The 19,083-nt window shown below is 57.4% G+C and overlaps 1 protein-coding gene across 5 annotated transcripts; it reads left to right on the plus strand.

Moving 5' to 3' along the window:
* The first annotated feature begins 9,233 nt into the window (after window positions 1–9,233).
* Window positions 9,234–17,892, plus strand: SIRT6 (sirtuin 6). Of its 5 annotated transcripts, none has more exons than XM_034997150.1 (8): window positions 9,234–9,326; window positions 11,290–11,417; window positions 13,247–13,429; window positions 14,556–14,615; window positions 16,095–16,190; window positions 16,272–16,352; window positions 16,979–17,102; window positions 17,195–17,892. In XM_034997150.1, exons 1-8 carry the CDS (start codon window positions 9,261–9,263, stop codon window positions 17,534–17,536), a joined length of 1,080 nt encoding a protein of 359 aa, XP_034853041.1. In that variant the 5' UTR covers window positions 9,234–9,260; the 3' UTR covers window positions 17,537–17,892. The 5 variants fall into 5 exon arrangements, with proteins under 5 accessions (XP_034853041.1, XP_034853045.1, XP_034853042.1 ...); XM_034997154.1 differs by having other exon boundaries at window positions 16,272–16,384; window positions 17,195–17,344; XM_034997152.1 differs by lacking the exon at window positions 9,234–9,326 and adding an exon at window positions 9,406–9,803.
* Window positions 17,893–19,083: the final 1,191 nt, after the last annotated feature.

A 19,083-nucleotide genomic window follows, 5' to 3' on the forward strand; every position in this document is an offset into this window, starting at 1 on the left:
GGGGGGGGGGGGGTTCCGGAGAGAGGAAATGCGGGGTTGGAGGGAGGAGCTGGGGGAGCCTGGAGGGACGGACTGGAGAGGGCCTAGAGGGAGGGGCCGAGAGGACCCGGAGGGAGGGGCTGGGGGACCGGGCGGGAGGAGCAGGAGGGGCTGGAGGGCGCTGGAGGGAGGGTCCGGAGGGAGGGACTGGGGAGGGGGCTGAGGGAAGGCCCGGAGGGCGGGGCTACGGAGGGTCGGAGGGAGGGGATGCAGGGCGCTGGAGGGAGGGGATGCAGGGCGCTGGAGGGAGGGGCTGGGGGGTCCGGAGGGAGGAACTTGGGGGGGACTCGAGGGAGGGGTGGGGGTCCGGTGGAGCTCTGCCGCCCGGCCCGCGCGCCCCAACCCCCCCTCCTGGAGGTCCGCCCCCACGGTAGGGGTCGTGTCGGGGAGGGGCTAGGCTCCGAGACCAGGTGCCGCCTGGGCACTCCCTGACCTTCCTGCCTGGAGCAGGATGTGGCCAAGGAGGCCGGCTCCCTTGGCCCCGCGGGCTGCCCGCTGGATCTCCGGGGACCCGCCCGCAGCGTCTCCGCCTCGTCCGAGCTGGCCGCGGGTCGCAGGGGACTCCGGGCCTGAGCCCCCGGCAGCCAGAGCTTCCCACTCTGCCGGGCCATCATTCATGCACTCACGCACCAGGGGGACCCAGCAGGCTGACAAACGAATCTGAATCCAGGGCCCTATCCCCAGGCCCTCCGCACTTAGCACCTATACGACCCGGCCAAGATACTTGCTTACCTGCTTCGGACTTCACTTTCCTCACCTGGAAAATGGGTTTCAAAATAAACAGTTGCTACTGCACGCAGAGGGTTTTCGGGAGGACTAATGAGATAGGCCACGCAAAGCACTCACCAGTGCCCGGCACATAGTAAGTGCAGTAAACATGGATTCATTCGTCAAACACGCATGTGCTTGCGCCCGTGTGCATATCTAATGCTGAATCCTGAGGACACAGGCCATCGTAGGTGGTCAGTAAAATCACCAGAACACGGAGAGGACCCAGCTCCTCCCAGGGGCTGGTAGGGTCTCTGTCCGCTGGGTGTTCTCTCAGACTGGGGGCCCCTTGACAGCAGGGCCAGGCCAAGGCCTCCCTGACACAGGCCAGGCACCCCAGCATAAATGTTTGCTGAGTGAATGAATGACTCACAAGGCCAGGTCCTCTGAGCCATGTGAATCTCAGTCATTGAGTCCATTTGTCCTATGGGGTGCCTGGCGCTGCACGGGGCACTGGCTCCCAGTGGTGACAAGACAGATGTCCCTGCTATCCCTGGGGTCCCTGGGGAGACATATACACCCAGGGATTGATGAACCAGGGTGATCAGGGCTGTAATGGGGGAAGCCCAGGCCAGCTGGGAGCTCAGAGAGGACTCCTGACACTGGGGAGTTTGGGAGGGCTTCCCGGAAGAGAGGGCATCTGAGCTGAAACTTAGAGGATGGGCAGGAGTTGGGGGGGTGGCAGGGACAAGACCAGGTTCAGGAGAAATCATGAAATTATCGCTCTCCTCCACCAGCCCAGTTGCCCATGCCCTGGTCCAGGACCGGGTGGGTGGGCTCATACTTAAGGGTAGGGCAGAGGAGGAGGTGTGTCCACGGAAGGAGGGGGAATCCAGGAATGGGGGACATTGGGGAAGCCACGAGAGGTTCCAGAATGTGGGATGGTCCACTGTGTTGATATGGCTGCAAATTCAGGAAGGGGCCATGGGGTGGTTGGGGGTGGGGACACAGGGATGACAGGGGAGAGAAGGGATGGGTATAGAGACAGCCTTCTGGAACCTGGGGTTAGCAGCCATGACTGCAGACAGGAGGCGGGGGGGGGGGCTTGAATCCAGCTTGGTCATGTTATGCACACTGTGTGACTTTGGGCCAGTCATGTTCCTTCTCTGGCTCTCAATTCCCCAACTGCTAAACGGGATAGATAATGCAACAGGCACCATACAGCTGGGTTCCTCCACCGAGGCACTGCGGACATTCAGGGCCAGACCACTCTCTGTTGGGGGGCTGTCCCAGGCACTGTGGGGGGCTGAGTGGCATCCCTAGTCCCGCCCACTCGATGCCAGGAGCACCCCCAGTGTGACCACCACAGACATCCCTAGACATGGCTCAGTGTCCCCCGGGGGCGAGATCTGTCTGTGATTCTTCTTAGGACACCTTTGGGCAGGAGGAGGGAGAGGTGGGGCCAATAAATGGGGAGTCTGGTAATAAGTAATTGGGGAGGGGTGGGTATTGAGGGCTCCTGTCTCTCACACCCAGAGGCAGAGTGCCCCTCTCAGGCTTGCCCAGGGAGGAAACTGAAATGGATCTCCCAGCTCGGGCCTCGGATTTCCCAGTACCTTGGCCTGTCCTCCTGGATTCTATACAAGCTCAGACAAATACCCCTCAACCCCCTCACCCTGGGGCATGTGGGCACCACCATCCCCCTCTCTTGTGCCACACTCAATCTACCAGCCAACCCCACTGGCTGTCAGCTCTATGCATGTACCCATTCCTGCCTGCAGTCCAGCCCCATCACTGCAGGCTCCATGTGGGGACACTTCTGCCCTGGTCTCCTAGCCCCTGCCCTTGTCCCCCAGCTTCCTGAAGCCTGCATCAACTCTTATCTCTCTTCTGCTCAAAAGCCTCCAACAGCCTCACTCAGTGTAAAATCCAGACTGCTCTCGGGGGGGGGTCCCCAAGGGTCTACAGAAACTGGTCCCCAGGGCTGAATCCCACCCCCACCTGGTTTTGTGCAGCTCAAGAGCTAAGAATGGTTTTCACACTTATAGGTGGTTTGGGCGGAAAAAAATCAAAAGAAGAGTAATATTTTGTGATCTATGAAAATGACCTGAAATTCACATTTCAGTGTCTATAAATAAAGTTTTATTGGGACAGAGCCTCGCCCATCCAATTCGCCTTGGCCGAATTGAGGTCTGAGGGCCCCCGAAGACAAAAATATTACTGCCTGGCCCTTTCCAGGGAGAATTGGTCCACCCCTGCTCTGAACAGTACCCCGGTCATCTCTCAGAGCTCACCTCCCCTACACTTGCCCTGGTCAGGCCCATCCTGTCGCAGTGACCTCCTTTCTGGTCTGGGCCTCTGATCTTGCAGTGTCCTCTACCTGGAGCACCCTCCCTCCCCCACTGTCCACATGGCCGGTTCCTCTCCTGTTGTCTACCCTGGAAGGCACCCGAAGAGGGTTTTGTTTTTGTTTTTGTTCTTTATTGCTCTTCTCCCCACCTGATGGCACACTGTGTCCCCTACTGAATACATTCTGTTTCCTCTGGGTCTATTCCCCTACCATGTCAGAGAAGACAGCATTAAACCAAACATGGGGCCCTTCCGAGCGTGGGTCCGTGAAGCCAGGCCTGATCGCCAGCACCTACCACAGGGTCTGGAACATGGTTGGGACCCAATAAATGTCTGTTGAATGAATTAAATAGTAACTCCGGAGAATAAAAATGAGAGACAGACTTTCCAGGAAGCAGTGAGGCAGTGGGCATCTATGAACCTCTAAAAACTCCAATCTTCTTGCTTGTGGGATTTTTCTAAAACCTGACACAAGGGCAGGAGGCTGGCGGGAGGGGATTTAATTGGAGGCTCACAGCTCCAGTTAAATCCCATCTTACGGATGGGGAAACTGAGGCCCAGAAAGGCTCTGAGAAGGCTCAGAGCAAGTATGGCGATGTGTTGGGGCCTTGAAGGAAAGGCTGGCAGTAAAGAAGCAGAAAAGAGTGGGGAGGGTATGCCAGGCAGCTGGGAGGACGGGGCCAAGGTGCAGAGGCTGGTCTGTGCGCTGAGAAGAGAGAATGAAAGGTCCCGAGAGACAGCTGGGGGTAGGGGGGGCGGGGGGGAGGGTGTCTGTGTGTCTGTAGTCACGCATGCAGTCACGGTGTTCGGTGTTCGCTTTCGTCCCTCTGGGGAGTGAACAAAAGCCGAACCTGACTCCTGCTGTCTGCCCAGAAACTGGAGCTGGCCAGTGGAGGGAGGGAGTGGGGGAGCTGCCCGAGCTGCCTGATGGGGGATGCGGAGGATGCCCCCAGGCCCCTTGGTACTGCCCCTGCTCCAGCCGAGGCTCCTGCCCGCCTCCCAGACACCCCAGACACCCTCACACCCAGTCTGAGGCTTTAACACCTCCCCCCCCCCCCCCCACTCACCCCACCTCTGTGCTACGCACCCAATACACCCACATCCCAAATCAGGTGTCTTTGGGTTTTTTTTTTAGCTGCACACACCTTTTGAAGGATTCGACTTCAATATAATTCTACTTCTGAAATTAACCAGTGATATGGTTTGGGTTACCACTGGCTACAACATCTCAGGAATTCTTGGGGGGTAAACGTGAACAGTCCACCTTAAGAACGGATTTCAAACAGGGTGAAGAATTTTAGGATCATTCCTCAATGAATGAGTCTGACTCTGTGCCACATTTTGTAGGTGGTTCATGAGCCATTTATTCCTGTCTCAGCCTCTCCCTACCTCTCTCCTTTTTATCAGTAGACTCCCTCCCCCCTCAACCCCGGGGAAGTCTGGTGTCTCACTTCCTCACTGTGTGACCTTGGGAAAGTTCCTTAATCTCTCTGGGCCTCCCCTCCTCATCTATAAAGTGGGATAATAAAAGGTCCTGCCCCATATGATTGTTATGAGGAACAAGTGAGCTAACATCTGCAAAGCACACAGTAAGCTCCTTATAACGCTCAAAACACACACAAATAAAACAAAAACAAATAAAACCAAAAATAGGTGAAATAAGTAAAAATGAATTCATGATATTACATTTAAATTTTAAAAATTAAAATAAATCAAAGGAAAAGGAATGTTAAGCTTAATAAATCATAGAAATAAATGAGTTGAGAAAACCCGAGGGGGCAAGCGGAAGCTGGGGACAGACCCACAGTCACCAGCTAGCTGGGAGGAGAATGTACTCAAACCCAGAGCCACCTGACTTTACAAGCAGGTGTGTTCCTCTGCCCCTTTCTTTTTGGCTTTCCAGGACTCCTCGGGGTGGGCCCTCTTCAGCATCAGCCCGCTCACATGCTCTACTCCAGCCCAAGGAACCTGCTCATCATCCCAAGATGCCCTGAATCAACCAGGCCTGGCCCAGCCTCTGAACCTTTGCCCACACTGGTCTCTGTCCTCTAACCCTAGATTCTCTCAGTCTGTGCCCTGGACTGGCCCCCACACAGGCAGGGACCTGGAGGGCCAGGAGGGAGTGGGTACGACTGAAGAAGGAACATCTCCCTCTGGGAGTTCACAGTCCAAGGTGTGGCTGCATGGGAAGCCAGCTCCAGCCTACTTCAGGGCCTTTGCACTGGCTGTCCCCTCTGCCTGGAATGCAATTCTTGAAATATACACGCAATTCCCTCCCTCTTTCCCTTCTGATCTTTGCTCTGATATCAGCTTCTTGGTGAGGTCTTTCTTGACAACTTGCTTTAAAATTGCAACCATCTCCCTTGCCCTGGATGCTCCCTTTCCTTGCTTTCTTTGTCTCCATGGTACCAAAAAAAAAAAAAAAAAAATGCCTTTGCACTTACTTATCTTGTTTAGTATCCATCACCCCACTCAGCTGTCAGCTCCAAGAGAGCAGGCATTTCCTCAGTGCCTACAACAGTGCCTGATACAAACATTTGCTGAATGAATCCTCAAAAGCAAGAGATAAGGGTCCCTGAGAAATTGAGTCCTCAGAAAAGCAAGTTGTCACTGGAGCTTGGGAGAATGGAGATTCTTCCGGAAGAAGAGTTTCTGGTGCCATATAGGGTCGGGACTGTAGAGGGTTTGACAGGCAGCAATGCATGCAGGAGAGGGCTTTCTCAGCAGAGGGAACAGGCAGGGCAAAGGTCTGGTGGCTGGAAACTGAGCAGGGACACAATGGGGACACGAGGGCAGCAGGGTGCAGTAGACAGGAAAGGGAGGAGAGGAAGCAGAAGCTACGGGGTGGGTGGTGAGGAACCTGTGCATGGTGAGGAACCTCAGGAGAGTCCAGAACATGGAGGGGCCTGGTCATATGGAAGCTGCCAGAAGGATCAGAGGAGGGGCAGAGGACAGTACTCCAAAGGCCCAATGACCAGGCTCTGGGGCACATGAGCCTGAAATGGGGGGATACTGGGCATCTCAGTGGCCTCAGACTCACCTCTGTCTTCTTAAATCGTGCCCGGAGGGTCTTCATGGCCAGCGTCTGATGGTTCTCTTCAACCTAGGCCACCTAGGGAAGCATAAGAGTGGGGTGGGATGAGGCACCTGGGGAATAGGAGGGTCACCAGCCTCCCCTTCCTCAAAAGGACCTCTTCCTCTTCCCTGGGCCATTTCAGACCCTAGAACAGGAACCAGATGCAGGACACCCCATCTCCTAATTGCTGTGTGTCCTTTGGCAGGTCACTTGCCCTCTCTGAGTCTCACCTTCCTCAAACTTAAAATGAGGGAGATAATGCCCTTTTGACCAACTTGTGGTAGGTTTTCAGGGAAGTCCCTAGCATAGAGCCCAGCAAACAGTAGGTGCTCAATATATGCACTTCACCAGTATTCCCTGTTGTCCAAGCAGATCAAGCTTTTTCTGGTCTCCAAGTTTCCATCTGTGCAGTTATTTCTACATAGAATGCCCTTTCTTCTCCTTCTTTTCTGGTGAACTCCTATTTACCCTTCACAGCCCAGTTCACAAAATCCCGTGTTCTGAAGAGCTTTGCCTGTCATCCACAGGCTGAACTCTTAACTCCTCAAACTGGGTTTCCCTAGCCCTCGTTGGGTCCCTTCCTCTGCCCCAGCCCCGGCTTTGAAGGTTAGAAGTGTCTGGGCAGGTAATGTCTTCCTGAACAGTGAGGGGCTCCTGGGGGCCAGGCCCAGAGCTGAGGCCCCTTAGCACAAAGGCACGGTTCTTGGATAATCGGAGAAGATTATCTGCAGCCAAGTCCCCTTACATCAGGCTGGCATCTGTGTGAGGGAGAACACGGAGGCAAGTCACCCCAGGGGAGCAGAGGTCTGGGGTGATGACTGTATACATGTATATGCACCTGTTCGTCCACCCGGGCCTGTGACGTGTTCTTTGCGTGTACAGGGATCGAGAGCAGGCAGACACATTTCAAGGTGTGTGGCTACGGATTCCTTCCTATTTTGAGTCGGATTCCTACGAAGACCTGTCCATCACCTGTCCAACCTGCCAGTGAATTCTCAAAACTATCCTTCCTTCCACCTGTCTGTTCATTCATCTATTCACCTGTGCATCCATCCTCCTACCCAAGCATGTACACAGCCATCCGCTGGCTACCAGCCACCAACTCACCTTCTCATGGTTCTTCATGACCCTTCAACCATACTTCATCCACCACTCACCCACCATCCAACCACCCACCCACTTACATATTGAACAACCACCCACCCACCCAGCCACCCACCTCTACATCCAACACCCACCTCTACATCCAACACTCACCCATCCATCCACCTACCCACCTACCTACACATCCAACACCCACCTCTACATCCAACACTCACCCATGCAACACCCACCCATCCACCCACCCTACCGTGCATTCATCCATTCATCCTTCCATCTACCCACCCATCTATCTACTGACCACCCATTCATCCACCCACCCCTCCACCAATCAACATACCCCTTCACTTAGCACTCACCCTACCCTTTTTCTTCCACCTCTGTCTCAATCACACCCAGAGCAGAGTGTGATAAGACACCCAAGAGGAGTCCACAGGTTGGCTGGGCAGGAGGGGATCCATGGGCTTGGGGGATGGGAGTAGCTTCCTGGAAGAGGTGATGATATATAAAGGAGGGCCTGATGGCCAGGCAGGATGCTGAGAGGGGCAGCAGCAGTTAAAGAGGGTATGTACCCTAGACAACGCAAAGGCTGGGAAGTGGGAAGTGCGTGCATGAGTGTGTGTGTGTGTGTGTGTGTGAGAGAGAGAGAGAGAGAGAGAGAGAGAGAGAGAGAGAGAGAGAGAGAGAGGGAGGGTGCTGGGAAGTTCCTCAGCGTAGCTGGGACATACGTGGGCCTCTCCTTGCTCCCACACACCAGGGCTCAGAGGCAAGGGGCTGAGGCCCTAACCAGCGCCTGCATCCCAGCCTTCCCTCACTTCCTCCTCTCCTACCTCCTGCAACTCCAGTGACTCTAGCACCAGGCCTCCTCGCCCACTGCCGGCTCCAGTTACCTGCTCCCAGCTGGGCCACCAGCTCACACCGGCAACTCCAAGCGCTCAGCTCAGACACCCGATCAGCTCGGAGAGGGCAGCCGCCCCAGGGGGCCGGGGATGAGCAGAGGGAGGAGACAGGCTGGCCGCGGGGCTGCCTGCTGGCCAACGAGCTCTGGCAGGAAGACACCAGCTCTCTTCCACCACCCTCTACCTCTCTTCCCGGCCTCTGCGCTTGCTGTTTCTCCACCAGGAACGCCCCTTCTGTACCCCATGTCACTCCCAACAGGCTCACTCTCCCCATCTCATTCCTACTCACTCTTCGGATCTTTGCTGCAACACCCCCTCCTCCAGGAAGCCTTCCCGGATGCACCCAGGCTGGGTCAGGTGCCTCCTCTGAGCTCCCTATGGCCCGGTGCCCTCATGGCACCTGAATCACACTAAGTCACCATCTCCCGGTCACCGCTCTGTGTCCACCTCGCGCCCCAAGGTGCCACCTTTGTTCTCCAGTGTCCCCCCCGGCACGGTTGGTGCTCCACACGTCTCTTCAATGCATCCTCAAGGCCACCAGCCCCAGTGCCCTCGAGCAGTCCCTTAGCGGTGCACCTGGCCTGCCGAGGGCAGACTGCCACCGGCCTGGATGACGTTCGGGTAATTCGGAGCGGCGTCCGAGACCCGACCTGGGGAGGCCCCACGCTGCCCCCCGCACACTTGCACGAGTGCCCTGCACTGGTGACTTTGTGAACTTCTGACATGTGCGGCGCAGAGAGCCCCGAGTGGAAGCACGAGTCCTCTGTCCTCGTGAGGGACGTGGAGACTTCCATTTACTCATTTGCAAGAAGAAGAAAGGGGGCACCGGTTGCCTGTGCCCCTCGTTTGAGAGGTGACTGGAGGGCTGTCCCGTGGGCGGCCGCCCCTGTCTCCCGCCACCCACCAACACTTCGAAGGAAGCGGACTCCTCTCTGCCAGCAGTTGAGATGGCGCCTGAGGCGTCAGACGAGGCGCATGCGCCTTGGGGGGTGGAACGCGACTCCGCCCCCCCGCTCCTGTCCCGCCCCGTTTCCGGCGGAAGCGGCCTCAACAAGAGAAACTTTATTGTTCCCGCTGGGGCGGCGAGGATGTCGGTGAATTACGCGGCGGGACTGTCGCCGTACGCGGACAAGGGCAAGTGCGGCCTCCCCGAGGTGAGCTCGGCCCCGCGTCCCGAAGGCCGCCCCCGGCGCCGCGGGCTGGGCGGGGCCGGACAGCAGCGGGGCATTGTGGGAATATCGGGAGGCACTGAGGCTAGACAATGGGAGGGACTTCCCAGGGAGGAGGGGGCGGGAAGTGACGCCCCCTGCGCTCCCGGGGACCGGGACGCCCCCAGCCCCGGGTCGGCCGGGCTGGACCGAGCGAGGCCTTCGCGTTGCGGGAGGTCCTGAAGTTCTGATGGGGGAAGCGAGGGGACGCAGTTGCAGGCGGAAGGCTCGGCAGGGGCGAAGGCGAGGAGGTGGAAATAAATACACTTGGGGCACAAATTAGGCCAGAGCCGGGACCGCAGGGGCCGCACGTGCCAGACTGGGGAGCTGACACTTTATCCTGAGGGTGATGGACAAGGGTTTTAGGTTGGATGGACGTAGATATGTGTCAGAAGGACCCCTTCTGCCGCTGCAGGACTTGGGGTGAGTCACTTCCCTTCTGGGTCCCCTCGCCCCTCTGTAAACTGGGGGGAAGATTGCCCCCCTCCCCTAAAGGCTGGTCTGTGCGTTCTGAGGGAGGCATTTAATATGAACCCTCAGAATCCCTCCGAAGCCCCTCTCTTCTCTTCCTGCCTGTCCCTTGATTGGTCGCTTGATTCCACAAACATTTATTGAGCCCCTACTGGGCATCAGGCGCTTTCTCAGCCCTGGGACCACAGTAGGGAACAAGGCATACAAACCCCCCTCATGCTAGCAGGGAGACAGACAAGGAGCAAGTAAATATAAGAAGTCCGATAATGGTAAGTAAGCTTCAGGGAGAAAAATAAAGCAGGGAGTGGTGAGGAGAGCTGGGCCTGCACTGAATCCAGGACCCAGGAGGCATCACTGGGATCACTTTTGGTTTTTCAATTTTTTTTTATTGTGGTGAAATACACAACATAAAATGTACCACCTTAACCATTTTCAGGGCATAGCTCAGTGGCATGAAGCACACTCACGCTGTCATGCAACCACCCTCATCATCCGTTTCCAGAACTTTCCATCTCCCCACACGGAGACTCTGTCCCCATGAAGCACGGACTCCTCACCCCCTGCCCCAGCCCTGGCTCCCACCCTCTCCTCTCCGTCTCTGTGGACGGGACTCCTCTGGGGACCTGAAGCTTACCATCATCGGACTTCTTATATTTACTTGCTCCTTGTCTGTCTCCCTGCTAGCATGAGGGGGTTTTGTATGCCTTGTTCCCTACTGTGGTCCCAGGGCTGAGAAAGTGCCTGATGCCCAGTAGGTGCCCAATAAATGTTTGTGGAATCAAACCTCCTGGGAGTGAGTTCCTGCGGGATGTGTCCTTCTTTGCCCGGCTACTCTCACTGACCACAGTGTCCTCGGGGTCCCTCCACGTCGTGGCAGGTGTCAGGGTCCCTTCCTTTCTGTGGCTGAACGATATTCCAGTGTGTGCATGGACCGCATGTGTGTTTATCCTTCATCCATCTACAGACCCTTGGACTGATTCCACGTTTTAGCGATTGTAAATGATACTGCTGTGAACTTGGGTGTGCAAATGAGATGACTTTTGAGCCAAGACCTAAAGGAGGTGAGGGAGGAGCCATGTGGGAGCACTCCAGGCAGAGGGTACAGCCCATGCAAAGGTCCTGAGGCAGGACCAGGCCTGGTGTGTTGGAGGACTAGTGAGGAGGCATGTGTGACTGGAGCAGAGTGGGCGAGGGGGAGAGAGGGAGGAGGGTAGGATAGGTCATGCAGGGCCTTGAGGGCCGCTGGGAGGGCTTAGGCTTTTACCCTGAGGAATGCGGGAGCCCCGGAGGGCTGTGGGCAGAGGAGGGACATGAGGACAAGCTGCCTTTTCCAATCGGTTCTTCCCTCTGGGCAAGGCAGGGGCATCCCAATCTGTGGCTAGTGGCTTTGCCACTTGGGACATGTCTTGACCTCTCCCTTCTGCTCTGTTGCTGACAGATCTTCGACCCCCCTGAGGAGTTGGAGCGGAAGGTGTGGGAGCTGGCGCAGCTGATCTGGCAGTCCTCCAACGTGGTGTTCCACACAGGTGCTGGGATCAGCACCGCCTCGGGCATCCCTGACTTCAGGTCTGTGGGCATGCAGGGGAAGTTGAGGCAGGGCCTGCCACACCGCCAGCAGCTTCCCTGTTAGCTCACAGAGGCTTGGGCATCAGAACCCATCCTGCTGCCTTCCCCTTGGGGGTGTCGGGCACTGGAAAGACCCCGCCCTTGCAGACACGTCCCTTTAAGTCACGCACAACATTCCACTCACACCCCATTGGCCAGAGCGTGGTCACCTGACCATACCTAGCTGCAAGGGATCCTGGGGAATGTAGTCTCTTGCCTGGGCTCACCATGCATGGCTGAATACTGGGGTTCTATTACCTTAGACGATGGGAAGATCGATATCAGGGGCAATTAGCTCCATGCTCACTTGCAAATATTTTTCTCTCTTTTTTTTTTTTTTTTTTAAAGATTTTATTTATTCATTTGAGACACAGAGATACAGAGAGAGAGAGAGAGCATGAGCAGGGAGAGAGGCAGAGGGAGGAGCAGGCTCCCCGCTGAGCCAGGAGCCCGATGTGGGGCTCGATACCAGGACCCTGGGATCATGACCTGAGCCGAAGGCAGACGCTTAACCATCTGAGCCACCCAGGCGCCCCTGCAAATATTTTTCTATCAGACCTGGTGTCAGGCAAGTGGCTTGAACCATCCAGACCTCAGCCTCTCACCTATTAACAAGGGTGTGCAACCAGACAATGTCTAGACTCCTCTCTCCTTGGCGCATACTGTGTTAGGCAAGAGTCTTCTTGGTGAAGCATCCACGTCTCAACTGACAACCCCCTAGCGGCCCCTGTAGGCACTGAGTTTGCAACCCTGCCCCATACGGCAGGCCTGTCGCATTTATACTCCCTCCCTAGGCTTCATGGGCCCGTAGCCCAGACTTGCATCAGGAGAGCAGATTCCTGGTTCTTCTTCTTCTTCTTTTTTTTTTTTTTTTAAGATTTTATTTATTTGACAGAGAGACACAGCGAAAGAGGGAACACAAGCAGGGGGAGTGGGAGAGGGAGAAGCAGGCTTCCCACGGAGCAAGGAGCCTGATGTGGGGCTCGATCCCAGGACCATGACCCGAGCCGAAGGCAGATGCCCAACAACTGTGCCACCCAGGCGCCCCAGGTTCCTGGTTCTGGAAGGAATGTTAGGCTTCTAAGGCGTGACTCCCTCCCACCCCTCCTTCACAATCTGCCATGGCTCCCCACTGCCACACAGGAGAGTTCCAGGTACTTCGGGCTGGAAATCAAAGCTCTTCCTGCTCTGGCCTCGGGACATCTCTCCCACCTCAGCCCCTGCTGCTCCTACTGGAGCCCCCAGACCACTTGCATTTCCCCAACTCATAGGCTGTTGTCAGTCCCCTAGGCCTCTGCTTACCCCTTCTGCCTGAATCGCTCTGCCCTTTCCTCGCACAGTTGAAGAGACAACTCAGCCTCCTCCAGGAAGCCTTCCCGCATTCCCCATGCATAGCCCCCACCACCTCCACTGGGCTCTTCCAGTTCCACAGGCTGCAGGGTCTGTGGCCACTTGTGTCCCCCCTCCACAAGATGGAGGACTCCTCGAGGGCAGGGCCCAGGTCCAGTAGGACCCCAGCATCACCCAGCACAGGGCCAGGCTCAGTGCAGCAGCAGGAAATGTTGATTGAAATGAATAATTTTTTGCCCTCATGCACCACATTCTCCCTCCTCTCCCCTTACCCTCCCTCTTTTTCTCTCCCCTCTCTTTGTCTTGCTCACTCTGTCTCTATCTCTTGTCTCCCTGATTCTCTGTCTCTGTCTCTGTCTCTAATGCTTGGTCTCTTATTCTGTATCCCTATCTCCTTGAACCCTAAACTCTCTGTGTCTCTCCCCACCTGCTGCCTTCAGGGGCCCCCATGGCGTCTGGACGATGGAGGAGCGGGGCCTGGCCCCCAAATTCGACACCACCTTTGAGAGCGCGCGGCCCACGCAGACGCACATGGCCCTGGTGCAGCTGGAGCGCGTGGGCCTCCTCCGCTTCCTGGTCAGCCAGAACGTGGACGGGCTGCACGTGCGCTCCGGTTTCCCCAGGTAACCCCCGGCTTCCGGCCCCGCTGGGCCTGGGCCAGGCCACACCTCTCTCTGGGCCTCAGTTTCCTTATCTTTAAAATGAGCATGGACGCCAGTCCCTCCCCCGTGAGGCCACCGTGGCAATCTAGTGAGGCGGCGGGGAGAAGCGCTTGGTGCCCAGTAGGGCTCTGTGAACCAGAGCGGTCCTGCACGGTCACTACCTCCCAAGTCCCATTTTGGAGGACGAAGCACTGATCCCCCAGCACCCACTGTGTGCAGACAGGAGCAAAATGGATCACACCCAACAACCATTTACAACCACTTATCCAGTGCCCACTGGCGCTGCACGCTGTTCTAGACACAGGATGCTGGGCACACAAGACGGAAGCGCTGCCCTCCCAGGACTTATGCTCCCGTGGCGAGGAAACAGAAGACGAGATAAATTAGCAAATTGCATTCTAGGTCAGGCGGTGATCACTGCCAGGAAAGAGAAGGGCAAGGTAGGGTGGGCAATGCAGCCTGTAACAGGCCAGGGGGGCTGTGACATAGGAGTGGGGACATGAGGGAGGTGACCAAGGGAACCAGGGCAAGAGCCCAGGCCTGATCATTGCTCCCCCAACTATCCCAAAAGTTAGGCACTGCTGTCCCGTTTCTCGGACAGGGCCTGAGGCACAGAGAGGTTAAGCGACCTGCCCAACGTGACACAGCTGGGAAGCAGTAGCGCCGGGAGTTGATCCCATGTTCCTCTGCTTCCAAAGCCCATGCCCCCTGGGCCTCCCATCGCCTCAGGTTCCTTTGCAAACTGGAGATCAGAACTCCTGTCCTTCAGACTTGGTGACATTCGGAGGTTCCGACATGATTGTGGATGGATTTTGTGAGCGGAATGGGCTGTCTGTGAACAGAGGTGGGGTCAGCCATGAGGTTAATGACTCCTCGGGCTCAGAGAGGTTGGGCCATCTGGGTGAGGTTGTACAATGTGTGGATGGTGGAGTCAGCAGCCAGAGGCACCAGAAGGAGAGAGTCCATTGATCCTATGGTTGAAGGCTTAGGGAAGGCTTCCTGGAGGAGGAGGGCTCGGTACTTGGCCTGCAGCCTCAGGAACCAGAACCCTGTGCCACGGCTACGTGTCTCTCTTCTCCTTCCACAGGGACAAGTTGGCAGAGCTCCATGGAAACATGTTTGTAGAAGAGTGTGTCAAGTGTAAGACGTGAGTGCCACGGGGGTGGGGGGAGTTAGGGTTAGAACGGGCCGGCCCCATTCTCTGTGACCTCCCGGGTCGGGCTCTGTGTAAGAGCCTTATGAGTCTCCTCTGGCGTGGCCAGAGACCCAGGCTGGGGTGGGGGCTGGGGGCTTGTGTTCCTCCTGGGGAGGCGCATTCCCCCTCTGCGCTGCCTTAACAATGACCACAAGCTGAATAGCTCGAAACAGAAATGTGTCATCGTGGCCTGGAAGCCGGAAGTCAGAGATCGGTTGTTGGCAGGGCAGGGCTCCTGCTGAACTCTGCAGGGGGCGCTCCTTCCTTCCCCTTTGCGTCTTCTGGAGGTTTCTCACAGTCCTTGGTGCTCCTCGGCTTGTCTTCCCCTCACGCCACCCTCCGCCTGGTTCATAAGGACACCAGTCCTATGAGATGAGCGCCAGCCTCCCCTGTGTGATCTCATCTTAACTCGTTACATCGGCAACGATCCTATTTCCAAATGCGGTCACGCTTTAAAGTATTGGGGGCCGGGACTCCAACATATCTTTGAGGGGACACAATTCAGCCCATAACGGAGTGTGACAGAGGTGTGTCGGCCCGCTCTGGGAAGGCTGAGCCAGAGCCCTTCCCAAAGCTGGGGTGCTCTGCTTGTGTCTCCTTGAGCTGGCTGAGCAGCCACCCAGGTGGGGCCCCCAAGTTAAAAAAAAAAGTGTCCCCAAATTTATTTTGAAAAATTTCAAATCTACAGAAAACTCATATAAGAATTGTTTGATGAACCCGAACTTAGCCTAGACCAGAGCTCAGCAAGCTTTTTCTGTAAAGGGCCAGATGGTAGAACGTTTTCAGCTTTGTGGCCCAGGCAGTCTCCGTCAGGATCCTGACGGGCTCTGCTGTCGTGGTGTGAAAGTCGCCATAGACAACACAGGAAGGAATGGGCATGGCCGTGTGCCAATAAAACTTTATTCACAAAGACAGGAGGCCGAGGGCCAGATTTGATCCTTGGGGCCATAGTTTGCTGATCTCAACATGGATTTGACAATCTTTCGTCCCTATTTTGTTAGTCCTTGCTGTGATGTTGAGGCGTAAGTGTCCACTGCCCCAGGCCCACGGGACACATGTCTCCCGTGGCCACAGCACATTCGTAGTAAAGGCCGGGATGTGGACGACCGTGTAGATCATCCAGGCCCTCACCTGGCTTCCCAGTGCTCCCATGCCTTCTATTTTTGTCCCAGTCCACGATCCAACCTGGGGTCATGCTTTGCATGTCATTGTCAGGTCTCTCTAGTCTCCTCGGTTTGGAATACTTCCCAGCCTTTCTGTTTCCATCCCCCTGGCATTGGGGTGCAACCAGGCCAGCTGTGTTGTGGAAGCCCCCCACTTCCCTGGGAGAACAGCTCCCCCAAAAAAGCAAGAGCCGCCCAGATCAGGCTGCAGGGGAGCAGGGGGTGGGCTGACCCAGCCCCACGGGGCCCTCTTCCTCCCCCAACACAGGCAGTACGTCCGGGACACTGTCGTGGGCAGCATGGGCCTCAAGGCCACGGGCCGGCTCTGCACCGTGGCCAAGGCGAGGGGGCTTCGGGCTTGCAGGTGAGTGACCTCTCGCTGCACCTGGACGCGGGGGGGCGGGGTGCATGTCTCCATGCTGATCCCCCCACCCCTCCCCTGCAGGGGGGAGCTGAGAGATACCATCCTGGACTGGGAGGACGCCCTGCCTGACCGGGACCTCACTCTCGCTGATGAGGCCAGCAGGTCTGACCCTCAGATGAGCCCAGATTGGGCAGGTGGGGACACAGGCAGAAGCACAGCCAGCTCCGGCCCTGGGCCATCAGGAGAGGCTTCCTGAAAGAGATGGCTGCCCTGCTCTGGGCCTCACTGTCCTCTTCCTGACGCCCTGCTCTGGGCCTCACTGTCCTCTTACTATCAGCAGCTACTCATGCTGCACCATGCACGTGTTACAGGCAGGGAAACTGAGGCTTCAGCAGGTGGACTCCTGTCCAATGCTACCCATCTGGGAAGTGGATGAGCCGGGAGAGAACCCAAGTCCCAAGCATTGAAGGTCCTGCCCACGTCAAGAACCCTGCTTCTGCCAAGGGGGTGGGGAGGTGGCTCAGGCAGAAGGGAAGCGGCAGGGGCAGGACTCAGGGCAGCTCAGAAGCTGGCCCAGGCTGTGGGCGGCCCTTGAGAGCAGAGGGTGTGGAGTGAGCTGACTTCCCAGGGCTGGGCGTGTTGTGGGAGCACAAGGTGGGTGGTGAGGCCATAGGGCTTGAGCCAGGAAGGGTTGGAGGCCTCCTAGTCTTGTGGGGCAGGAGGAGGGCTGCAGAGACCCTTGTGCAGGCCTAGAAGGGGCTCCATCTGACTCTGCCTTCCCGTCCCAGGAACGCAGACCTGTCCATCACACTGGGCACCTCGCTGCAAATCCGGCCCAGCGGGAACCTGCCCCTCGCCACCAAGCGCCGAGGAGGCCGACTGGTCATTGTCAACCTTCAGCCCACAAAGCATGTACGTTCTGAGCCCACCCTGACATGCTCCCTGCCCCAGCCTCCCTCCCCTCCCGACCTCTGCCTCAGCCTGACCTGTCTTTGCCCCCGCAGGACCGCCACGCCGACCTCCGTATCCATGGCTATGTGGACGAGGTCATGACCAGGCTCATGAAGCACCTGAGCCTGGAGATCCCCGCCTGGGACGGCCCCCGCGTGCTGGAGAGGGCGCTTCCCCCCCTGCCCCGCCCACCCGCCCCCAAGCTGGAGCCCAAGGAGGAGGCCCCCACCCAGCTCAACGGCCCAGCACCCGCCAGCCCCACGCCGGAGCCCTCAGCAGAGCCCTGCACCCAGCACAATGGCTCCGGGCCCACCAGCCCCAAGAGGGAGCATCTGGACAGTCCTGCGCCGCACAGGCCCCCCAAAAGGGTGAAGGCCGAGGTGGCCCCCAGCTGACCCGGGGGCCTGGGGAGGGTGGGGCTTTTTATAGAAACCATGGATTCATCTTTTCTTACTGGTCTCACTTTGTTACTTGTACCTGCCCGTGGGGGTGGGGGGGCGACCTCAGGGTGCTGATTGCCGGGCTCCAGACCCCAGGGCAGGCTCACCCTCCACTGCCTCTCTCTCTAGCTCTAGGGGCCTCCGGTGTGGGCCTGGGGAGGAGCATTTACACCCTGGACATGGACCTTGGATCTGACACCCCAGGCATCTGCTCCTCCTGGGCCCCAGCTCCTGACTCAGGATGTTCTGGGGAGGTGTGGCCAGGCCCTCCCTAGTTCCCGGTGTAAACAAGGTTAACTCTCTCTGGCCCTGGGCCCTCACACTCCCCTTCCCCTGCCCCCCCCCCCCCAAATCGCCTTCACAGTCCCTCCGGGAGGTGAGGGGGGTGGGCAGAGTCACCATTCAGGAGCCAGACTTCATGGTGGCACAGACAATGGGGTTTACACTGCCTCTGGGGCTAGAGGGAGAAAGGGGTGTGTCCACCTGGCTGCCTCCAGACTTCCAAAGAAGTCTTCAATGCAATAAAAGCAGAAATTCTTGCATCTGAGTCTGTGTTTGGCCTTCATAACCTTGTGCCAGGTCCTAGTCCTGACAGGACTGCATGGTCCCCTTGCCCCTGTGGACCCTGCTGGGCCTCTCTGCAAACCAGGCCTGGAGGCGAAGGAGGAGGGGCAGTACCACACCTGGCGTTCCTGGAGCCCCCAGTGTGTGATGATGTGCCTGTGTGCGTGGTTTCTAAATATTTGCCCTCCACTGCTAGGCTGTGAGCCCCGCGAGGCTGGGGGCCGTGCGCTTTGGTCTGGTTCGAAGGCCCTGGCCCCTGCTCAGCCGGTGGCGTCACCACACATTAGGAGAGCACAGGCACAGCTGGGTTCCAGCCAGGTCCCTTCACTTCCCATGCCGGAAAAACAAGTCTCCCCACCCGGAAAACAAGCAGGGTGGGCTGTGCAGCCCCCAGGAAGGCGGTCCCCAGGCCTTCCGTGGACACCCTGAAGGGTGCCCTGCGATCTGCTTGCGGCCGCTCTCCAAGGTGCTGAAGGCACCCCTGGGGCCTGGCAGGCCGCCTTCCCAGCCTGGGGGTCTGGCCGCACCTCCCTCCCCATCCCAGGCTGGCCCAGCCCCTCCTTTCAGGAGTTGAGGAGCCCAAGACTCTGCTTCAGCTCCCACCCTAATGCCGCTTTGTGCCAGCCGTGTTCTGTCGAAATACTTTATTAAGAAAAAAAAATACTTTATTAAGGATCTCTGTGATCTTAGAAAAGAGGGGTGGCTGTGGGCCAGGGTCCCCACAGACTCAGCCGGTTTCTCTTCCCTCTGTGCAGGAGGCAGGGAGGAGTCTGGGGGCAGGGGAGCTGTGGAGGCATGGGGTGTGTGTGTGTGTGTGTGTGTGTGTCTGTCTGTCTGTCTGGGTCTGTGGATCACTCTGTATGTGTCTGCCTGTTCCTTTGCCTGGATCTGTGTATTTCTCAGGCTTCGTGGCCCTGTGGTTGCCCTGTGAGCGTGTT

This window comes from Mirounga leonina, unplaced genomic scaffold, assembly GCF_011800145.1.
Source record: "Mirounga leonina isolate KUSES-001 unplaced genomic scaffold, KU_Mleo_1.0 Mir_94, whole genome shotgun sequence".
Classification (NCBI taxonomy): Eukaryota; Metazoa; Chordata; class Mammalia; order Carnivora; family Phocidae; genus Mirounga; species Mirounga leonina.